General features: G+C 43.4%; 1 protein-coding gene and 1 pseudogene across 2 annotated transcripts in view; one reads left to right on the top strand and one right to left on the bottom strand.

Annotated features, from left to right (window-relative positions):
* Positions 1–7,781: 7,781 nt before the first annotated feature.
* On the bottom strand, positions 7,782–9,890 carry LOC136404404 (heat shock protein HSP 90-beta-like; annotated as a pseudogene).
* Positions 9,891–11,454: 1,564 nt separating this feature from the next.
* Positions 11,455–17,101, top strand: part of VWA8 (von Willebrand factor A domain containing 8) — a 376,366-nt gene continuing 370,719 nt past the window's right edge. For both annotated transcript variants that reach the window (XM_066380832.1, XM_066380831.1), the window contains exon 1: positions 11,455–11,947. In XM_066380832.1, coding sequence (XP_066236929.1) covers positions 11,785–11,947 — 163 coding nt within the window. In that variant the 5' untranslated portion in view covers positions 11,455–11,784. The remainder of the gene's footprint in view (positions 11,948–17,101) is intronic.

Below are 17,101 nucleotides of genomic sequence, written 5' to 3'. Positions count from 1 at the left end.
AAGTACAAAAAAAAAAAAATAGCTTTTAGCCTGACCAGGCGGTGGCGCAGTGGATAGAGCATTGGACTGGGATGCGGAAGGACCCAGGTTTGAGACCCCGAGGTCACCAGCTTGAGCGCGGGTTCATCTGGTTTGAGCAAAAGCCCACCAGCTTGAACCCAAGGTCGCTGGCTCCAGAAAGAGGTTACTCGGTCTGCTGAAGGCCCGCCGTCAAGGCACATATGAGAAAGCAATCAATGAACAACTAAGGTGTTGCAACGTGCAATGAAAAACTAATGATTGATGCTTCTCATCTCTCTCTGTTTCTGTCTGTCTATCCCTCTCTCTGACTCACTCTCTGTCTCTGTGTAAAAAAAAAAAAAAAAAAAAAAAAAAAAAAAAAAAAAAAAAAAGCTTTTAACTGAATAAAGAAAGAGGTGCCCATGGTATACACTTTTAAAGGTACAAACATATAGAGTGAAATGTTCATCTGCCTCCCACCCCAGACCCTCACTTTTCTTCTCCAGAGGCAACAACAGTATATAATAACAGGAGTTTAAGAAAACACTGTATTTATGATTATGGTTTTATTATGAAGGATACAAATCAAGAAGAGATCAAATGAAAAGATCAAATCAAATGAAAAGATCTCACCTGGGAGGGTCACAAACATGGAGATTCTGTGCCCTCATTCCCTGGAACCAGGGTGAATCACCCTCCCAACCCATCAGTGTCCTCACTGTTGACTCCCTGAGCTTTGAAGTCCAAGTTTTTATTGGAGTTTTGGCCCTGTGATTGAGCTAACTTTCTAGCCCCACCCCTCTCCAGAGGTCAGGGAGTTGGGCTGATATCATGTGGTTCAAAGTCCCAACCCGCTAATCAGACAGTTAGTCTTTCTAGCATGACCAGCCCCCATCAAACTATATGAGTCAACTCGTTAGCATAAACTTAAGTGTGATCCAAGGAATTCATAATAACCAGGACACACCAGGGACCTGAGACAAAGTCTAAATTCTTTACTATATGAAGGGCTCCAAAGCAGAATTAGAAAACCACTGACTAACAGAGCAAACACTAAACTTTTAAATATAATACAGCTGAAAAAGAGCATAAATTCCTTGAGGGCAACTGGTTTACTCACTACTATTCTGTCAGTGAACAGTGCAATATGTATCCCATAGTGGGCACTCAGTAACAGTATATAGAAGTTTCCTTAAACTTAACCATATGTTGTCTAGGACTTTTTTCCTTAGTTATTTCAAGCACTAATATGTATTTTTCCCTTCTCTATTTCTAGTCTGTGAACTCCTGGAGGATATAGGTCTTTGTATATTCTGACTAAAGGTGTGATAAATGCCTATTAAACAAATAAATCTGCCTGACCTGTGGTGGCGTAGTGGATAAAGCATCGACCTGGAATGCTGCGGTCGCAGGTTCAAAACCCTGGGCTTGCCTGGTTAAGGCACATATGGGAGTTGATGCTTCCTGCTCCTTCCCCCCTTCTCTCTCTCTCTTCTCTAAGAAAGAAAGAAATAAAAATAATTTTAAAAAACCACAAATAAATCCTTCCTTATGAATAATCACAATGCATGATGCTCAAAGAATAATTTACTGCAAATTACACTGTAGTTTAAAAGACAACAGATATCACACATGATTTTATCATAACACAAATAATTTAAATGGTAATTTTATATACTCATTTAAAATTAAATTTTAGGATCTCTTGTTTAATTGAGAAGTCTATTAAAGGTTAGGGTGTGTGGAGCTCAATAGTTTAGAAAAAGGGTTAAGCATCATCTGTGTTCTAAGAGGCAGTTTTTTTTCTTTTTCAGCTTTGAGATATGTTGGTCAAATAAGTTTGTAAGTATGATATATAGGTTTGCTCGCTTATACAGTGTGTCCGTAAAGTCATGATGCACTTTTGACCGGTCACAGGAAAGCAACAAAAGACGATAGAAATGTGAAATCTGCACTAAATAAAAGGAAAACCCTCCCAGTTCTGTAGGATGATGTGGCAGCATGTGCACATGTGCAGATGATGATGTAACACCGTGTATAGAGTGGAGGAGCCCATGGCCATGCCAGTCGAGATGTGGACGGTACAGAGGAAAGTTCAGTGTGTTCTGTGGCTCGCTAAATTCAAATCTGTGACCAAAGTGCAATGTGAATATCGTCACGTTTATAATGAAGCGCCACCACATAGGAATAACATTACTTGGTGGGATAAGCAGTTGAGGGAAAGCGGCAGTTTGGTGGAGAAACCCCGTTCTGGTAGGCCATCAGTCAGTGACGAGTCTGTAGAGGCTATTCGGTATAGCTACCTAAGGAGCCCTAAAAAATCTGTGCATGAGCCCACATCGAACTGCACTGAATATGTATGAACCAGGGAGAGTTTTCCTTTTATTTGGTGCAGATTTCACATTTCTATCATCTTTTGTTGCTTTCCTGTGACCGGTCAAAAGTGCACCATGACTTTACAGACACACTGTAGTTTGCATTGGGTGTGGAGGACAGGCTGTAAGCAGGCAGGGTTGTTATACCCTAAGGCAGGGGTCCCCAAACTACAGCCCGCGGGCCACATGCGGCCCCCTGAGGCCATTTATCCGGCCCCCACTGCACTTCCGGAAGGGGCACCTCTTTCATTGGTGGTCAATGAAAGGAGCACATTGACCATCTCATTAGCCAAAAGCAAGCCCATAGTTCCCATTGAAATACTGGTCAGTTTCTGGATTTAAATTTACTTGTTTTTTATTTTAAATATTGTATTTGTTCCCGTTTTGTTTTTTTACTTTAAAATAAGATATGTGCAGTGTGCATAAGGATTTGTTCATAGTTTTTTTTTTATAGTCCAGCCCTCCAACGGTCTGAGGGACAGTGAACTAGCCCCCTTTGTAAAAGGTTTGGGGACCCCTGCCCTAAGGCTTAGTTTTAAGACTAAGCCTTTCACACCCTAAGTGACTTTGTATCAGAGACTTCTTTGTTTGTATATTGGATTAAAGGGTTTGATTTCTACACTATAAAATGGGGCAGACTGGGAGCTTGCTCTCTCTTGGTTCCTGAGATTAGCATTAGGAGGAGAGCAGAGAGGGCCACATGGAAGAGAGGAGAAGCAGCCAAAATGGCAGAGTGCTGAAGGAGAAGCCAGTTTGTGCAGAGTTTGTGCAGAGAGAAGGAGATGGGGAACAGAGATGAATAAGGCTGGTGAGCTAGAAAACTTTGATTCTAGGAAACTCGGATAAGTTAGTGGCTTTAGGAGCCATGAACAGAAAGGACGGTGTTTTCCCACTGTGTGTATTTCTTGCCCGCCGGGTGCAAGCTAGGATTAAAGATGATGGCCCACCAATTTTTGGTTCTGTTGTTTCATTACTGTCCGTCTGAATCAAATGCAAACCAGCATGGGCCAGGCAGCTGTGATGGTGGCCGTGGCTACAGGCTTTAGAAGATACAATTAACAAATACAATTGTAAGATATTTAAAGTGTACACTGTGATGATTTAATATACATATATGTTGTGAAAAGATTCCTCTCATCTAGTTAGTGTATATATCTGTGGTAGGTATTTAGACAGAAATAAGCAGTACAAGGATGATAGTCCAGGCACAGAAAGTCACCAGGGGAGGCAAAACTGGGAAAACAAGGGCCTCACCCCCAGAGTAACATTTCTTCTCCTAGCATATTACTGGTCATGTGGTTCAGAACCACCCCTGACCTTTCCTTCCCTGGCACATCGCTAGTCATACAGTTTAAGCCCTCCCCCCCCCCCCCCGGAGGAACAAGAGGACCACAGAATATCCTCGTAAGATTCCCATACAAGCATTTGCATAACCAGTCCCTTAAGTATTAAGCCCCCAGAACAATAAGGTTTTTTGCACATCCAATGATCTTGAAAGGAGAGCCGTGGGTCTGTTGACCAAGAGATAGTTTTGGTCATACTAAAGATTACATCTAGGTCTCACTTGTGTTTCAGCTATAAAGGCCCAGAAAAGTAGCAAGATCAGGTGAGGCTATGCCATGGCTGACATCAGGATCAGTTGCATTGACTAATACCCTGTTCCCAGGTGCCAACCAATCAATAGAGACCACAACCCTGAAAGCACATACCTGGGAAGCTGATGAGTATTCCACTGAGACTCTCCCCTCAGACCTCCAGATGAGGACCCAGCAGCTCTTTCTGGAGTGAGACGGTGCCTTTCCCCGTCCCCTTTCTCCAAGCATGTTTTCCTTGCTTCGCTTTTTTCTATGTTCCAAAGGCTGGTTTTTTTTGTTTGTTTTTGGGGTTTTTTTTTGCTTCATAACTTGTTTCCTGAGCCCATTTCTTTTATAGTTCACTTCTTCTACTTCTATGACCTTTTTTTGTATTTTTCTAAAGTGAGAAGCAGGGGGTGGCAGACAGACAGACTCCCACATGTGCTGGACTGGGATCCACCCAGCACTCCCACCAGAGAGTGATGCTCTGTCCACCTGGGTATTGCTCTGTTGTAACCGGAGCCATTCTAGCGCCTGAGGCGGTGGCCATGGAGTCATCCTCAGTGACTGGGCCAGCTTTGCTCCTGTGGAGCCTTGCCTGCGGGAGGAGAAGAGAGAGATAGAGAGGAAGGAGAAGGGGAGGGGTGGAGAAGCAGATGGACACTCCTCCTGTGTGTCCTGGCCTAGAATTGAACCCAGGACTTCCACACGCTGTGTTGATGCTCTACCACTGAGCCAACCAGCAAGGGCTCTATGACTTTCTAAATAAACTTTCCCTTATAATTTGAGTGTTGGCTCTGAATTCTTTCTTAGCCGGAACTCAAGTACTGAGCTTGCTGACACGAGGTCCAGTCTGACTCCTTTGGTCTGACACCTGGTGCCGTTTCACTGCCAACATAGCTTTCAGCTCATATATGTATATGTGTGTGTGTATATATGTGTGTATGAATATATATATGTTTCATTTTGGTGGGAACATTTAATTTCTACTCTCAACAAATTTTAATTATACAATACAGTTTTATCAACCATGGTCATCATATTATACATTAGATTTTCAGACTTTATTTACCCTATAACTGAAAGTTTATAGCCAGTTCCTGACACCCACCTTTCTACTCCTAAGAGATAGTTTTTGAAGCCATTAGTAATTTTACACTTTATTACTAGATATACGTGCTAACATTTCTATCACTACAGTGATGGGCAGTGTGGTTGGTGTGAAGTCATCTGAAATGATGAGGAACTACACCATTTTCCTCCCTCTTGCTTCCTACTCCAACTATAAATATAAATGACTGTTTATTATAAACATTTGGTTCTGAGAAACAGATTTCCTATCGCATACCACCTACATCCATGCCTACTTCCTCCTTGCTACCCATTTTCATTGTCTTGCTCAAAACTAATGACTTCCTATTTCTTCTCTAGCTTCTATGTATTATATTGTCTTTTGAAAATTAGCACTAAATAGTACTAATTAGTTATCTACTGTTTCAGGCATCATCTCTGACACCTGGGACTGCAGTCTTAAAGAGGTAATGCCAAATAAATACAGTAAAAGTGACAAAAGTGGACAGAAAGTGACAAAAATTTAAGTATTAAAGAAACTAATAACAACCTCACCCCTATTAGGAAGGCTGATATTTAACAAAGTAAACAGAAAATAACAAGTGTTAGTGAGGACCTGGAGAAATTAAAACCCTTGTACACTATTGGTGGGAATGTAAAATGGTGCAGTTGCTGGTGGGTCCCCCCAAAATTAAAAATAGACTTGCCATGTGATTCAGAAATTCTACTTCTGAGCATATACTCAAAAGAATGAAAAGCAGAGACTAGAAGATATATTTGTAAACCCATGTTCATTTGTAAACCCATATTCACAATAGTCAAAAGGTAAAAGCAACCAAGTATCCATCAATGGATAAATGGAAAAACAAAGTGTGGTGTATACATAAAGGGATATTTCTCAGCCTTAAAAGGGAAGGAGATTCTGACACATGCTACAGCATAAAGGAACCTTGAGGAATAGTACGTGAAATGGAATAAGACAGTCACATGATGTGATGATTAATGCTATGTCTTAACTTGACTGTGCCATGGGATGTCCAGTTATTTGCCAAGCATTCTGATTGTGTCAGTGAGGGTGTTTCTAAATGAGATTAACATGTGAAATGGCAGATTGAGTTGATTGCCCACCTTGATATGGGGGGGCCCTCAGCCGATCTGTTGAATAGAAACAGAAGGCTGACCCTCCCGTAAGAGGGAACATCTCCTGCCTGACTCTTTGAACAAGGACTTTGGCTTTTTCCTGCCTTTGGACTCAAAATAAAACATCAGCTCTTCCTGATTGCAAGCTGCCAACTTTCAGAGTGGTACCATACCATCAGCTCTCCCATGTCTCCAGCCTGCTGATTGCAGAGCTGCCTCTGACACTGTGTGACCCAGTTCCTTATAATAAATCTCTTTCTATATCTACATCTAATCTATATCTACATCTAATCTATATCTACATCTATATCTATAATATGTTAGTTCTGTTTCTCTGGAGAACCCTCACTAATACAAATGAAGTACCTAGAGTAGTCAAGTTCATAGAGACGGAAAGGAGAATTATGGCTGGCAGAGGCCAGCAGCAGGGAGAAAGAGGAGTTAGAATTTAATGAGTAGAGGTTTTCAGTTTGACAAGATGAAAAGAGTCTGTGGCTGGAGGGTGGTGATGGTCACACAACAATGTGAATTCACGGAAGGTATTAATGTATACTTAAAATGGTTAAGATAATAAATTCTATGTGACATGCATTTTTGCCACAATTAAAAAAAAACTTAGAAGTTTTAAAAAGCCTTACCTATTAATCATACCAAAGTTAGCTGTGATGACAATGCCAAATGCAACAGTGTAACTGACCTGGTGTTATTACCAACCTCATTATCCATTGTTTTTGTATTATGGAATCTGATGTTGGCGGGAGTAAGGGCAGTCCTCACCAGCCTTGCTAATTTTTTTATACTTATTAAGACTGTAGAAAAAAAGAACATACCATTTATTCAAGAAATAATGAGCACTCCTTCTGCCAAGTACTTGGGAGACAGTGTACAACCAGACAGTCCTCCTGAAGCTTACGGTCCAGGCAGGCAGAGAGACAATAAAAGGTAAGTAGAACACATAGATTGTGATGGGGGCAACGCAGCAGAACAGAAGAGGGTGCATCTCCTTTGATAGGGTGGATAGGGAAGTTTCTCTGAGCAGTAACGTCTGTGATTGTGCTTCTCACATCAAACTCGGTATTACACGAATTGATGTAACAGGCATTAAGTCAGAGACAAAGTTGGCTTTGGGAAAATGGGTTTACAGAATGGCGGAAAGTGTGAAGTAGGGACACTTGGGTGTCTCTTCCCTATTGCTGGCATCTGTTGATACAGTACTGAAAGCAAAGATTAAAAGAGTTTGGTATAAATATTTCTTTAGCTAGAAATACATAGATTGATTGAAATTTTTCCTGACTAGGAGTTGAGTATAATGAAAATTATGGTGCTACAAGGATTGAGTTTTCAATGTTTTGGCAAGACATCATACTTTAATTTTAGAATAATATACACCCCTCCCCCCCCCCCCACACACATATACAAACAGAATATACAACTTTCCAATCCAATGTCAAATGTGGGAAGGAAAGGCTTGAGGCCCTTGTATCCTGCCTTAGGCCGGAATACAGGACAGAAAAATAACAGAAGACAGCAGAAAAAACCAGGTGGGCTGGAGCCACACAAGGCTGCTGCGGGAGCCATGGGGATACTCTGCAGAGAGTACAAGGTCTGCCGGCAAAAATTCCTAGTCTGTTTCTTTCATGCAAGAAGTACCCTCATCACCCTCAAGGAGGGGATCTCATCAGGAACAGCAGCACTGGGTTCTTCTGCTGTTACTTCATGTTCATCAGTGCCTGGGCTAGCTTGATAATGCAGTAGATGTGGTTGGAGTGGGTCTGAGGACCTTCAAGTGAGAAGCCAGCAGAGAGCAGCGCAGTTTCAAACAGTAGCACCACAAGGTCCTTGACAGCCTTGTCATTCTTGTCTGTTCTCGCCTTCTACCATAGTCTCCACCACAGGGTGGTTGGGGTTGATCTCTAGGTGCTTTTTGTCCATCATGTAGCTCATTGTACAGTAGTCCAAAAGTGCCTGGACTTTCACAATACACTCCATGTTAACTGTCTAGCTGCAGGTGCTGGTGACAATGCACCAGACTGAAGACACAGCCTTGGAGATTGTCACATTCTCAACCTTCTTATCCAAAATATCTCAATCTTGGCCTTGCTCTTGTCCATTTTCTTCTTCTCCTCTTCAGCCTCAGGTAGCTCCAGGCCCTTCTTGGTAATGGAGACCAGGCTCTTCCCATCAAACACCTTGAGCTGCTGCACGCCATACTCATCAATAGGCTCCATCATAAATACTACCTCTATGACCTGCTTCTGTACTTGCTCCACAAAACAGAGTCTGGCAACCTGCTCTCTTCTCTCACCAGTGATGTAATACATGGATTTCCAGGTTTCCTTCATGTGAGAGACATGTTCTGAAAGAAAAGTCATTTCATCTTCAGATAAAATGGGAGGTATGATAACGCAGAACCTCAGAAAGGCATCACTCATCAGTACAGTCCTCATGGATTCCAAGCTTTAGGTTTTTAGAGAATGCCTTGTAGAACTTCTTATAGCTCTCCTTGTCTTCCACCAGCTGAGAGAGGAGCACAAGGCACTTCTTAACAATGCTTTTGCAAATGACCATCAAGATTTTGCTCTGCTGGAGCATTTCTCAGATGTTCAGCGGCAGGTCCACAGTGTCAAGCACACCACAGATGAAGTTGAGATACTCTGGTATCAACTCATCACAGGTATCCATTATGAACACATGGTGGACATGGAGTTTGAAGGTGGTGTTCTTCTTGTTTTCAAAGAGGTCGAAAGGGATGAAGTACAATGTTATAAATTCCAACTGACCTATGAAGAAGTGCTTGACTGCCAAGTGATCATCCCAGTCATTGGTAAGGCTCTTGTCATATTTCTCCTGGTGAAGTCATCAAGGTTTCAAATCTAAATTGGCTTGGCCTTCTTCAGTTCTTCCAGATCAATATATTTCTTTTTAATCTTCATCTTCTCTTATCCTTAGCACTATCATTCTCCTTCTCTGAGCCCATGTCTTCAATCTTGGGCTTCTCTTCATCATTTTTATCTTTCTTTTCTTTCTCACCTTTCTCTTCCTCTGCTTCATCACCACTGATTTCTTTCTCTCATTACTTCTCCAAGCAAAGGGTGATGGGATAACCTATGAACAGTGAGTGCTCCTCACCACTTCTTAGACCTGCCTCTTCTCTAAGTACTCTGTCTGGTCTTCCTTAAGGTAGAGGATCAGTTTGGTAACCTCGGCCAATGGGCTCACTGTGGTCAGGTTGTACAGTGAAGGAAACCCCAGAAGAACATTCTCAGGCATTCTGCTCATCATCATGGTGCTTTGTGATGACAATCACTTCCTTTGCCACCAGGTAGTCAGAATAAAAGCCAACGCAAATCATCTTATCATGGAGATGTCTGCGCCAGCCTACAGAGCCTCCAAGTTTGCCTTAGTAACAAACTTGGTAATGGTTCTCAGATTTTTTTTTGAGATCAGCTTTGGTCATGCCAAAGCCTGTGTCCACCTGAGTCAGGGTGTGGTCCTGGGGATTAATAATCTCAATTTTCAGCTCTTTACCACTGTCCAACTTGGAATGGTCAGTCAGGCTTTCATAGAATATCTTGTTGAAGGAATCAAAAACATTACTGATCAACTTCTGAAAGAAAATGTTCCTGTTGGAATAGAAAGTAATGATGATGAGAGGCATGAGTTGGGCAAACTCTGCCTTGCAGATGCAAGTCCCCACCTTCTCCTCTCCATGGTGCATTTCCTCAGGCATCTTGAATATGAAGAGATGCAAGTACCAGACAGCAGGGTGGACAGGGGCCGTGTCCAGTTCACACACCACAAGAAGAATGTGTGGGAGTGACTGCAGGGTGGACAGGGGCTGTGTCCAGTTCACACACCACAAGAAGAATGTGTGGGAGTGACTGAAGAGGGATATATTGTAATTCTTTATTTGTATATTTGTTTTTTGTACTTGATGTGAACCCATTGCTACATAGTACATAGTGGGTTACTGATTATACAAGAGTTGCTCAATAAATGTTGAATGGTTGAATGCTGTAACTTGTATTAAGCTTTCAATTCTCTTAACTCCAAGAGCTCTTAGTGCTTACATTAGTCATTTTACTAAATTATTTAAGATTGTTCATCTACTAAACCGTGTGTACTGGATTCCAGTAAATTAAATGGAGATGCCCAAATTAAGGTACTTAACTCTTCCAGCTCCAGTTTATTCATCTGTCAAATGGAGGTTAATAGTACCTCAATCAAAGATACTGCATTAAAGTGATTAGCATAATGCTTGCTCATAGTATATACTCAGAGTAGTAAGCATTTCATAAACTGTTACATCTTACAGTCATGTCATTTCCCCCAGCACTCTCATAGGATTGTTGTGATGATTATGAGAACAAATATGTAAAACCGTATTGCAATGAACTACACAAATGTTTACCTTTATTATCACTGTCTCCCCAACTGGGTTAGAAACCTGTTTCAGGCGTCACCCCTTAAGTCCTCAGCAAGATGCACAAAGCTTTCTCCAGCTCAGCTTCTTTCTTCTGTAGCTTCCCATCACTTTCTTTTCAGTGTAGACAAGGTTATGCATGTGGTAGGTGTTCAATACAGATTTAAGGATGGCAACAACTTAGGAATTAACAAGTCCTCTAGCTAAAGGTGCAGTCTCTGCCTTCTTTTTGACGCTTATTTTGTGTAACTTAATTTTAGCCTTTTGCCTCGGTCAATTTACTGGTGACATTTTGGAGCTGCCGTATAGTTATATTAGGCTTAGTTTGCTTTGCAGTAGGACCCCTTCCTCTGTTGGTATGTATGAAAGGGAGGCAGCCTGAGCCAGTGTCCTACTTTCTTCTCTTCCTAAATACATAAGTTATGTTTATATAACTCTTGCACTGCAGAATGACTAAAAAAATTGCTTAATTTGGGTCCCTTCTGACATTTTGCCAATTTCTATATATCACTAAAATATGAGTTTTCTATTTAAAATTTAGAAAAACAGTAGAGAGAAAAAAATAAGGCACAAGGCTTTCAAATACTGTATGGAAACACTGGTGTGGTTACAATGAATCAAGATGGGTGAAACTTCGGCAATCTTGTGAATACATACTCAATTTCAGGAAAGGATCTGGAACAGCATACGGGGCCAACGCACTATGAGAAGGCTGGTTTATGAACCAACAAACGAAGACTCAGTCCAAACACCTGGAGTCACGCCATCACACGCTCCTAAAACCCTTCGGCATTTCCTAACTCCTGAGAGCCTGCCGGGCCGCAGGAGAACGGGGGCGGCCGGCCTGGCACCCCCGGGGCACAGCTGGGTGAGGAGGCTGAAGCGCGCGGTAGTCGAGGGCCCGCAGCTCCGCGGCCGGAGCCCCCCAGCGGCCGCTCGCTCGCCCGCCCGGTGCCCCGGCGCACCGCTGTGCGGCCCGCCCCCGCGGCCGGGGCAGCTCCCTGGGCCGGCGCCCTCTGCCGCCCCCGCCCGCGCGGCCCGGGACGGCCGAGCCGGCACAGCCGGCGCGCCGGGGGAAGGAGTTTCCGGCGGACCCGGCGCGGAGCAGTTTCCTGTCCCCCTGGCCCCGCCGCGCCACGCTGCCGGCCCGGGACGCGCTCGGCCCGGACTCCCTGACCACTCGCCGCAGCGCCCCGGCTCCATGCAGTCCCGGCTCCTGCTCCTCGGGACGCCTGGCGGCCCCGGCGGGCCGGCCGCGCGGCGTGTGCGTCTGCTCCTGCGGCAGGTGGTGCGGGGCCGGCCGGGCGGCGACGGGCGGCGGCCGGAGGTCAGACTGCTGCACGCCGGGGCGGGGGCTGAGACAGGTAATCCCGGGCGCCCTGCGGCCCGCGGCCCCTGCGCGCCCCGCTCGCCCTGCCCGCTGCTTCGCTGCACTAGGGAAGGAGCGCTGCGCCGGGGGCCTCGAGGTGCAGGTTCTAGTCTCCTCCCCGCCGCTAACTGCTGTGTGATGCAGGGTCAAGCGTTTGCACTCTCTGGGCCTCATTCAGTAGCCTGAGGGTTCTGACGACTTGGAATAGTGTTTTCTTCTCCCCCCACTGCTGCTGTCACCCCCAAATTTTGACATGATTACAGCACACGCAGAGGTTAATGCAGCAGCCCTCAGAGGCTGTTGAAAGTCCAACTTGACCTTGCCTTCCGAGACACAAGGGCCTGGAGGCCGATTTGTGCCATGTTCCAGCCAGGGCTAGTGGTGATTTAGAAATGTACATTATCGTTAAAGAACCCGTGGTTCACGGTGTTTTAAATGTATCCATGAGCCTTTCTAAATTGTACAGGAGTTTTCTTTCTTACAGGTTCACATTTTCTTACAGTTGAAATTTACAACTTAATTTAGTTAAAACCCCAGATGCTACAATTGGGGTCACTGAGAAGCAGAGCGATAAGTGACTAGCTGGAGATCACACAGCTAAACTAGTGGCTACGTTAGACTCAACATTCTCTGATTTCTGAACTCAGTATTTTTTGCCTTTTCCCAGAACTGGGTTTAGGAATCTCTGTGTGGTTAAAGGAAAAGGGATGTATATTATATTGTTGATGCTTTTTTTTTTTTTAATATTTTATTTATTGATTTTTATTTTTATTTTATTTTTATTTTTGACAGAGACAGTGAGAGAGTCAGAGAAAGGGATAGACAGGGACAGACAGACAGGAACGGAGAGAGATGAGAAGCATCAATCATTAGTTTTTCACTGCGCGTTGCAACACCTTAGTTGTTCATTGATTGCTTTCTCATATGTGCCTTGACCGCGGGTCTTCAGCAGACTGAGTAACCCCTTGCTTGAGCCAGCGACCTTGGGTTCAAGCTGGTGGGATTTTGCTCAAACCGGATGAGCCTGCGCTGAAGTTAGTGACCTCGGGGTCTCGAACCTGGGTCCTCTGCATCCCAGTCCGACGCTCTATCCACTGCGCCACCACCTGGTCAGGCGATTGATTTTTAGAAAGAGGGGAGAGAGAGAGAAGGGGGAGGAGCAGGAAGCATCAACTCCCATATGTGCCTTGACCAGGCAAGCCCAAGGTTTCGAACCGGCAACCTCAGTGTTCCAGGTCACGCTTTATCCCACTGCACCACCACAAGTCAGGCCTGTTCATGCTTTTGATTGATAAAGTGATTCTAAGCAAGGTTTTGTCAATATTACTGTTGCTTAGAATAATGGAGCTGAACTATGAAATTGTATGGTTTGTTGTTCCTCTTGTTTTCCCCTGTTTTCTGTGCTCCAAATAGTTCTCCTTGCCAGGAAATGTGGGAGTTTTAAGTCCCATATATTTTATTCCATTCACTGGACAAATTCTTTTTCTTTCTTTTAAAAAATTTTTGATTTTTTGTGTTGACATGGTTTCAAGGTGCCCCACTCAATAACTGAACAGATTTTTTTTTTTTTTTTCCTGAATGGAAGTGTCATGTCAGATTTTGTCCTTTACCAATTATTGTGATTTCTAGGGTATTTGTTTATTCCTTTGTTATGTGTTCTTTGAGTTTTTGTTTGTTTCTCCTTTGACCTAGAAGGTAAAGGTCAAGGGTGGAAGTAGCATAATCTGTAATTTACATTGTGGAATTAGTCTGGGTTACAGTCCATTTGAGTAGATTTTTGAGGGTAGGTCACTTGATTTTGTGTCCCAGTTTTCGAAACTGTAAAATGAGGATCAGGTGAGTATACCTGATAGACTTGTGAGGCTTTAATTAGTTAATACAGTCCTGGCATATATTAATATTAATAAAAGTTAACTTCTTTATTATTCTCAGTATATGTATTTGCAGCTCTGTGAGAGTCTGTTTTCTCGGCTTTAGAAGAACTGACATCAGTTTCTTTTAGGTTGAGAACTATCAGAACTATCTGGGTAGGCAGATGGAAGATAGTCAATTAATGTGAACTTCCTAAAAAGAAAAAAATAGTCTTTCTTGTAAATGTCCTCAAAATTTGTATTATGCCCAGCAAATCAAAGTGCAAACTTTGCTTCAAATGTGAGAGCCATGGAAAAATGACAGATAACATACTAACTTAAACTCAGTTATTGACTTGGGCAGACTCCACTAGGAGTAGGTATGATGACTGTGGGTGAATGCAGCTGGGAACTCACCAGAAATCTGGACTCAAGTAAGAACAGCTGTGAGCCAGGTAAATAGGAAGCCAACTCTTGGCTACCCTGGGCCATGATGTTGGTCAACAAGGTTGGAGAGTCCCATTTTAAATCAGAAGTCATACACAAACAAATGTAAAATCACAAATAGCAAAAGGCCTAATGAATATCAGTTGTTTAGGTTGGAAAAGTGCTCTTAGCAGCATTTACACTTGTAATTGGTAACTCACCGTCTTCTATCTGCATATAATTGATCCTTCTTCCTAATATGTATTTTGGAAAAAGGGCAACAAGGTACATAAAACAAGAGCTGCAAGTTATGTCCTGTTATTATTTTGCCTGGACTGTATGGACATCTTATTTTTATGTTCTTTTTGGTGTTTATCAACACCTTGTATCTAATAAGCATTCAGTGGCTTATTATGTTAAAGTTCATGCACAGAAGGAGCATAAGAGGCTGGGATTGCCTTGGTGGCTTTCAAGATAGGAGCTTCATAAAGTCTGGTAAGCTGAAAAAAGAGGGGATCATTTATTAAGGAAAAAAAGGCCCTGGCCAGTTGGCTCAGTGCATAGTGCATCAGCCCAGCGTATGGACCTCCCAGGTTTGATCTCCAGTCAGGGCACACAAAAGAAAAGACCATCTGCTTCTCTCCCCTTTCTCTCCCCCTTCTTCCCCTCCTGCAGCCAGTGGCTTGACTGGTTTGAGCATGGCCCTGGATGCTGAGAATAGCTCAGTTGGTGCTAAAAATAGCCCAGTTGATTCCAGCATGGGCCCCAGACAGGGTTGCGAGGTGGATCTGGGTTGGATGCGTGCGGGAGTCTCTCTCACTATCTCCCCTTCTCTCACTTAAAAAAAAAAAATCCTCCAAAAAAAAGGCCCTGGCTGGTGGGCTCAGTGGTAGAACGTCGGCCTGGTGTGCAGGAGTCCCGGGTTCGATTCCCGGCCAGGGCACACAGGAGAAGTGCCCGTCTGCTTCTCCACCCCTCCCCCTCTCCTTCCTCTCTGTCTCTCTCTTCCTCTCCTGCAGCCAAGGCTCCATTGGAGCAAAGTTGGTTCGGGTGCTGAGTGTCTCTGTGGCCTCTGTTTCAGGCGGTAGAATGGTTCTGGTTGCGGCAGAACAATGCCCCAGATGGGCAGAGCATCGCCCCCTGGTGGGCATGCCGGGTGGATCCCAGTCAGGCACATGCGGGAGTCTGTCTGACTGCCTCCCCGTTTCCAACTTCAGAAAAATACAAAAAAAAAACAAACCCCAAACCTCAAACCCACAGTTTTTTATCCCTTGTATTTCTTTACTTCATAATAGTATTGAATTTTGGTTTTAGAAATAAGTAGGTTAACAAGGATGTTAGATACAATAGAAATGTTTTCATAGATGGAGCCTAGCAAGCTGATTGAGTAGCACCTGATGTTAGGTAGGTTCAGATACACCGTGGACCGAGTTCAAATGATAAACCTGGGAACATAACTTTATAAATCCACCATGACATATGCAGTGCTTTTAACAGTATTATTATTGTAAGAATTCACTATTTTATCTTTATGACTTTTGTGTGTGAAATACATTTTTAATAGAAATACCTAGAAATAACTTCTTGTACAAGAAATTTATGTTCATTGTAGAAAACAAAAAATACAGACAAATCCCTCCCACAGACTCATAATTGTCAACTTTTTGGTGTTAATCCTATCAGGTTTTATAATGTATAATATTAAATATTATAGGCCCTGGCCAGTTGGCGCAGTGGTTGAGTGTCGGCCTGGCGTGTGAAAGTCCCTGGTTCGATTCCCGGCCAGGGCACACAGGAGAAGCACCCATCTCCACCCTTCCTCTCCTTCCTCTCTGTCTCTCTCTTCCCCTCCCACAGCCAAGGCTCCATTGGAGCAAAGTTGGCCCAGATGCTGAGGATGGCTCCATGGCCTCTGCCTTAGATGCTAGAATGGCTCTGGGTGCAGCAGAGCAAGGCCCCAGATGGAACGAGCATTGCCCCCCCCACCCCCGCTTCTCACTTTGGAAAAAGCAAAAAAAAAAGAAAACTTATGAAAATTAATATTGTGATTACAATATTTGTTTTCAGAATAACCTCAGGGACAAAATGTCCTATATTCTTCTTTGAGCATATATCTTTGTGAAATAGGAATTGTTATATTTGTTCAGCCTACCTTTAAAAAAATGCATTAGCTAGCAATCATTAGGTGTTAAGTGACAGATATGTGCACAGAAAAATACACTAATTGGCTCACAAAAGTGGAGGTCCAGCTGCTTCAGGCCAAGCTAGGTGCAAGGCTTGGGCTCTCTCTGCCTTTCCCCATGGGCTTCCTACTTTCCACTTTCCATTTATTAGATCTACGTTTTTTGTTCTATTGGTTTAAATGTCTGGCAGGCTTTTTTGAAGTGGTGGCAGTGATAGCCTTATGAACAGCCCAGACTTGCATTTTCCTACAATTCACAGGGTAAGAAGAGAGAACATCTGCAAGTTCTGACAAAAATCTGGAGAGAACTCTTACGGGCCAAGTTCATGCGACCATCTCTAAAACATTGTGGCCTGAGGGAGAGTATCTTGCGAAGCTTGTGCAAGGAAGGCATTTACTTCTGGGGGGTTAGGCGCAAGAGTAAAGGCTGGGCTGAGTGGTATACACTACTCAAACCAAATGGGATGTTCTCCACTAGGGAACCCATTTATTATTGAAAGAAAGGACAAAGAATATTGGGCATGAAAAATAGAATAGCTGTCCACTAAGATTACCTCAAATCAAGTAAATAATGTCTAAAAGGGTTTGTACAAGATTAAGTGTTACATAAAAGGTACTCTTTTTGTGTGTGAGAGAAAGAGAGAGACACAGGAAGGGAGAGAGATGAGTAGCATCAACTCATAGTTGCAGT

Source organism: Saccopteryx leptura, chromosome 4 (genome assembly GCF_036850995.1).
Source record: "Saccopteryx leptura isolate mSacLep1 chromosome 4, mSacLep1_pri_phased_curated, whole genome shotgun sequence".
Taxonomy (NCBI): Eukaryota; Metazoa; Chordata; class Mammalia; order Chiroptera; family Emballonuridae; genus Saccopteryx; species Saccopteryx leptura.
Note: the sequence above shows the minus strand (reverse complement) of the source record. Positions and strands in the feature narration are given on the sequence as shown.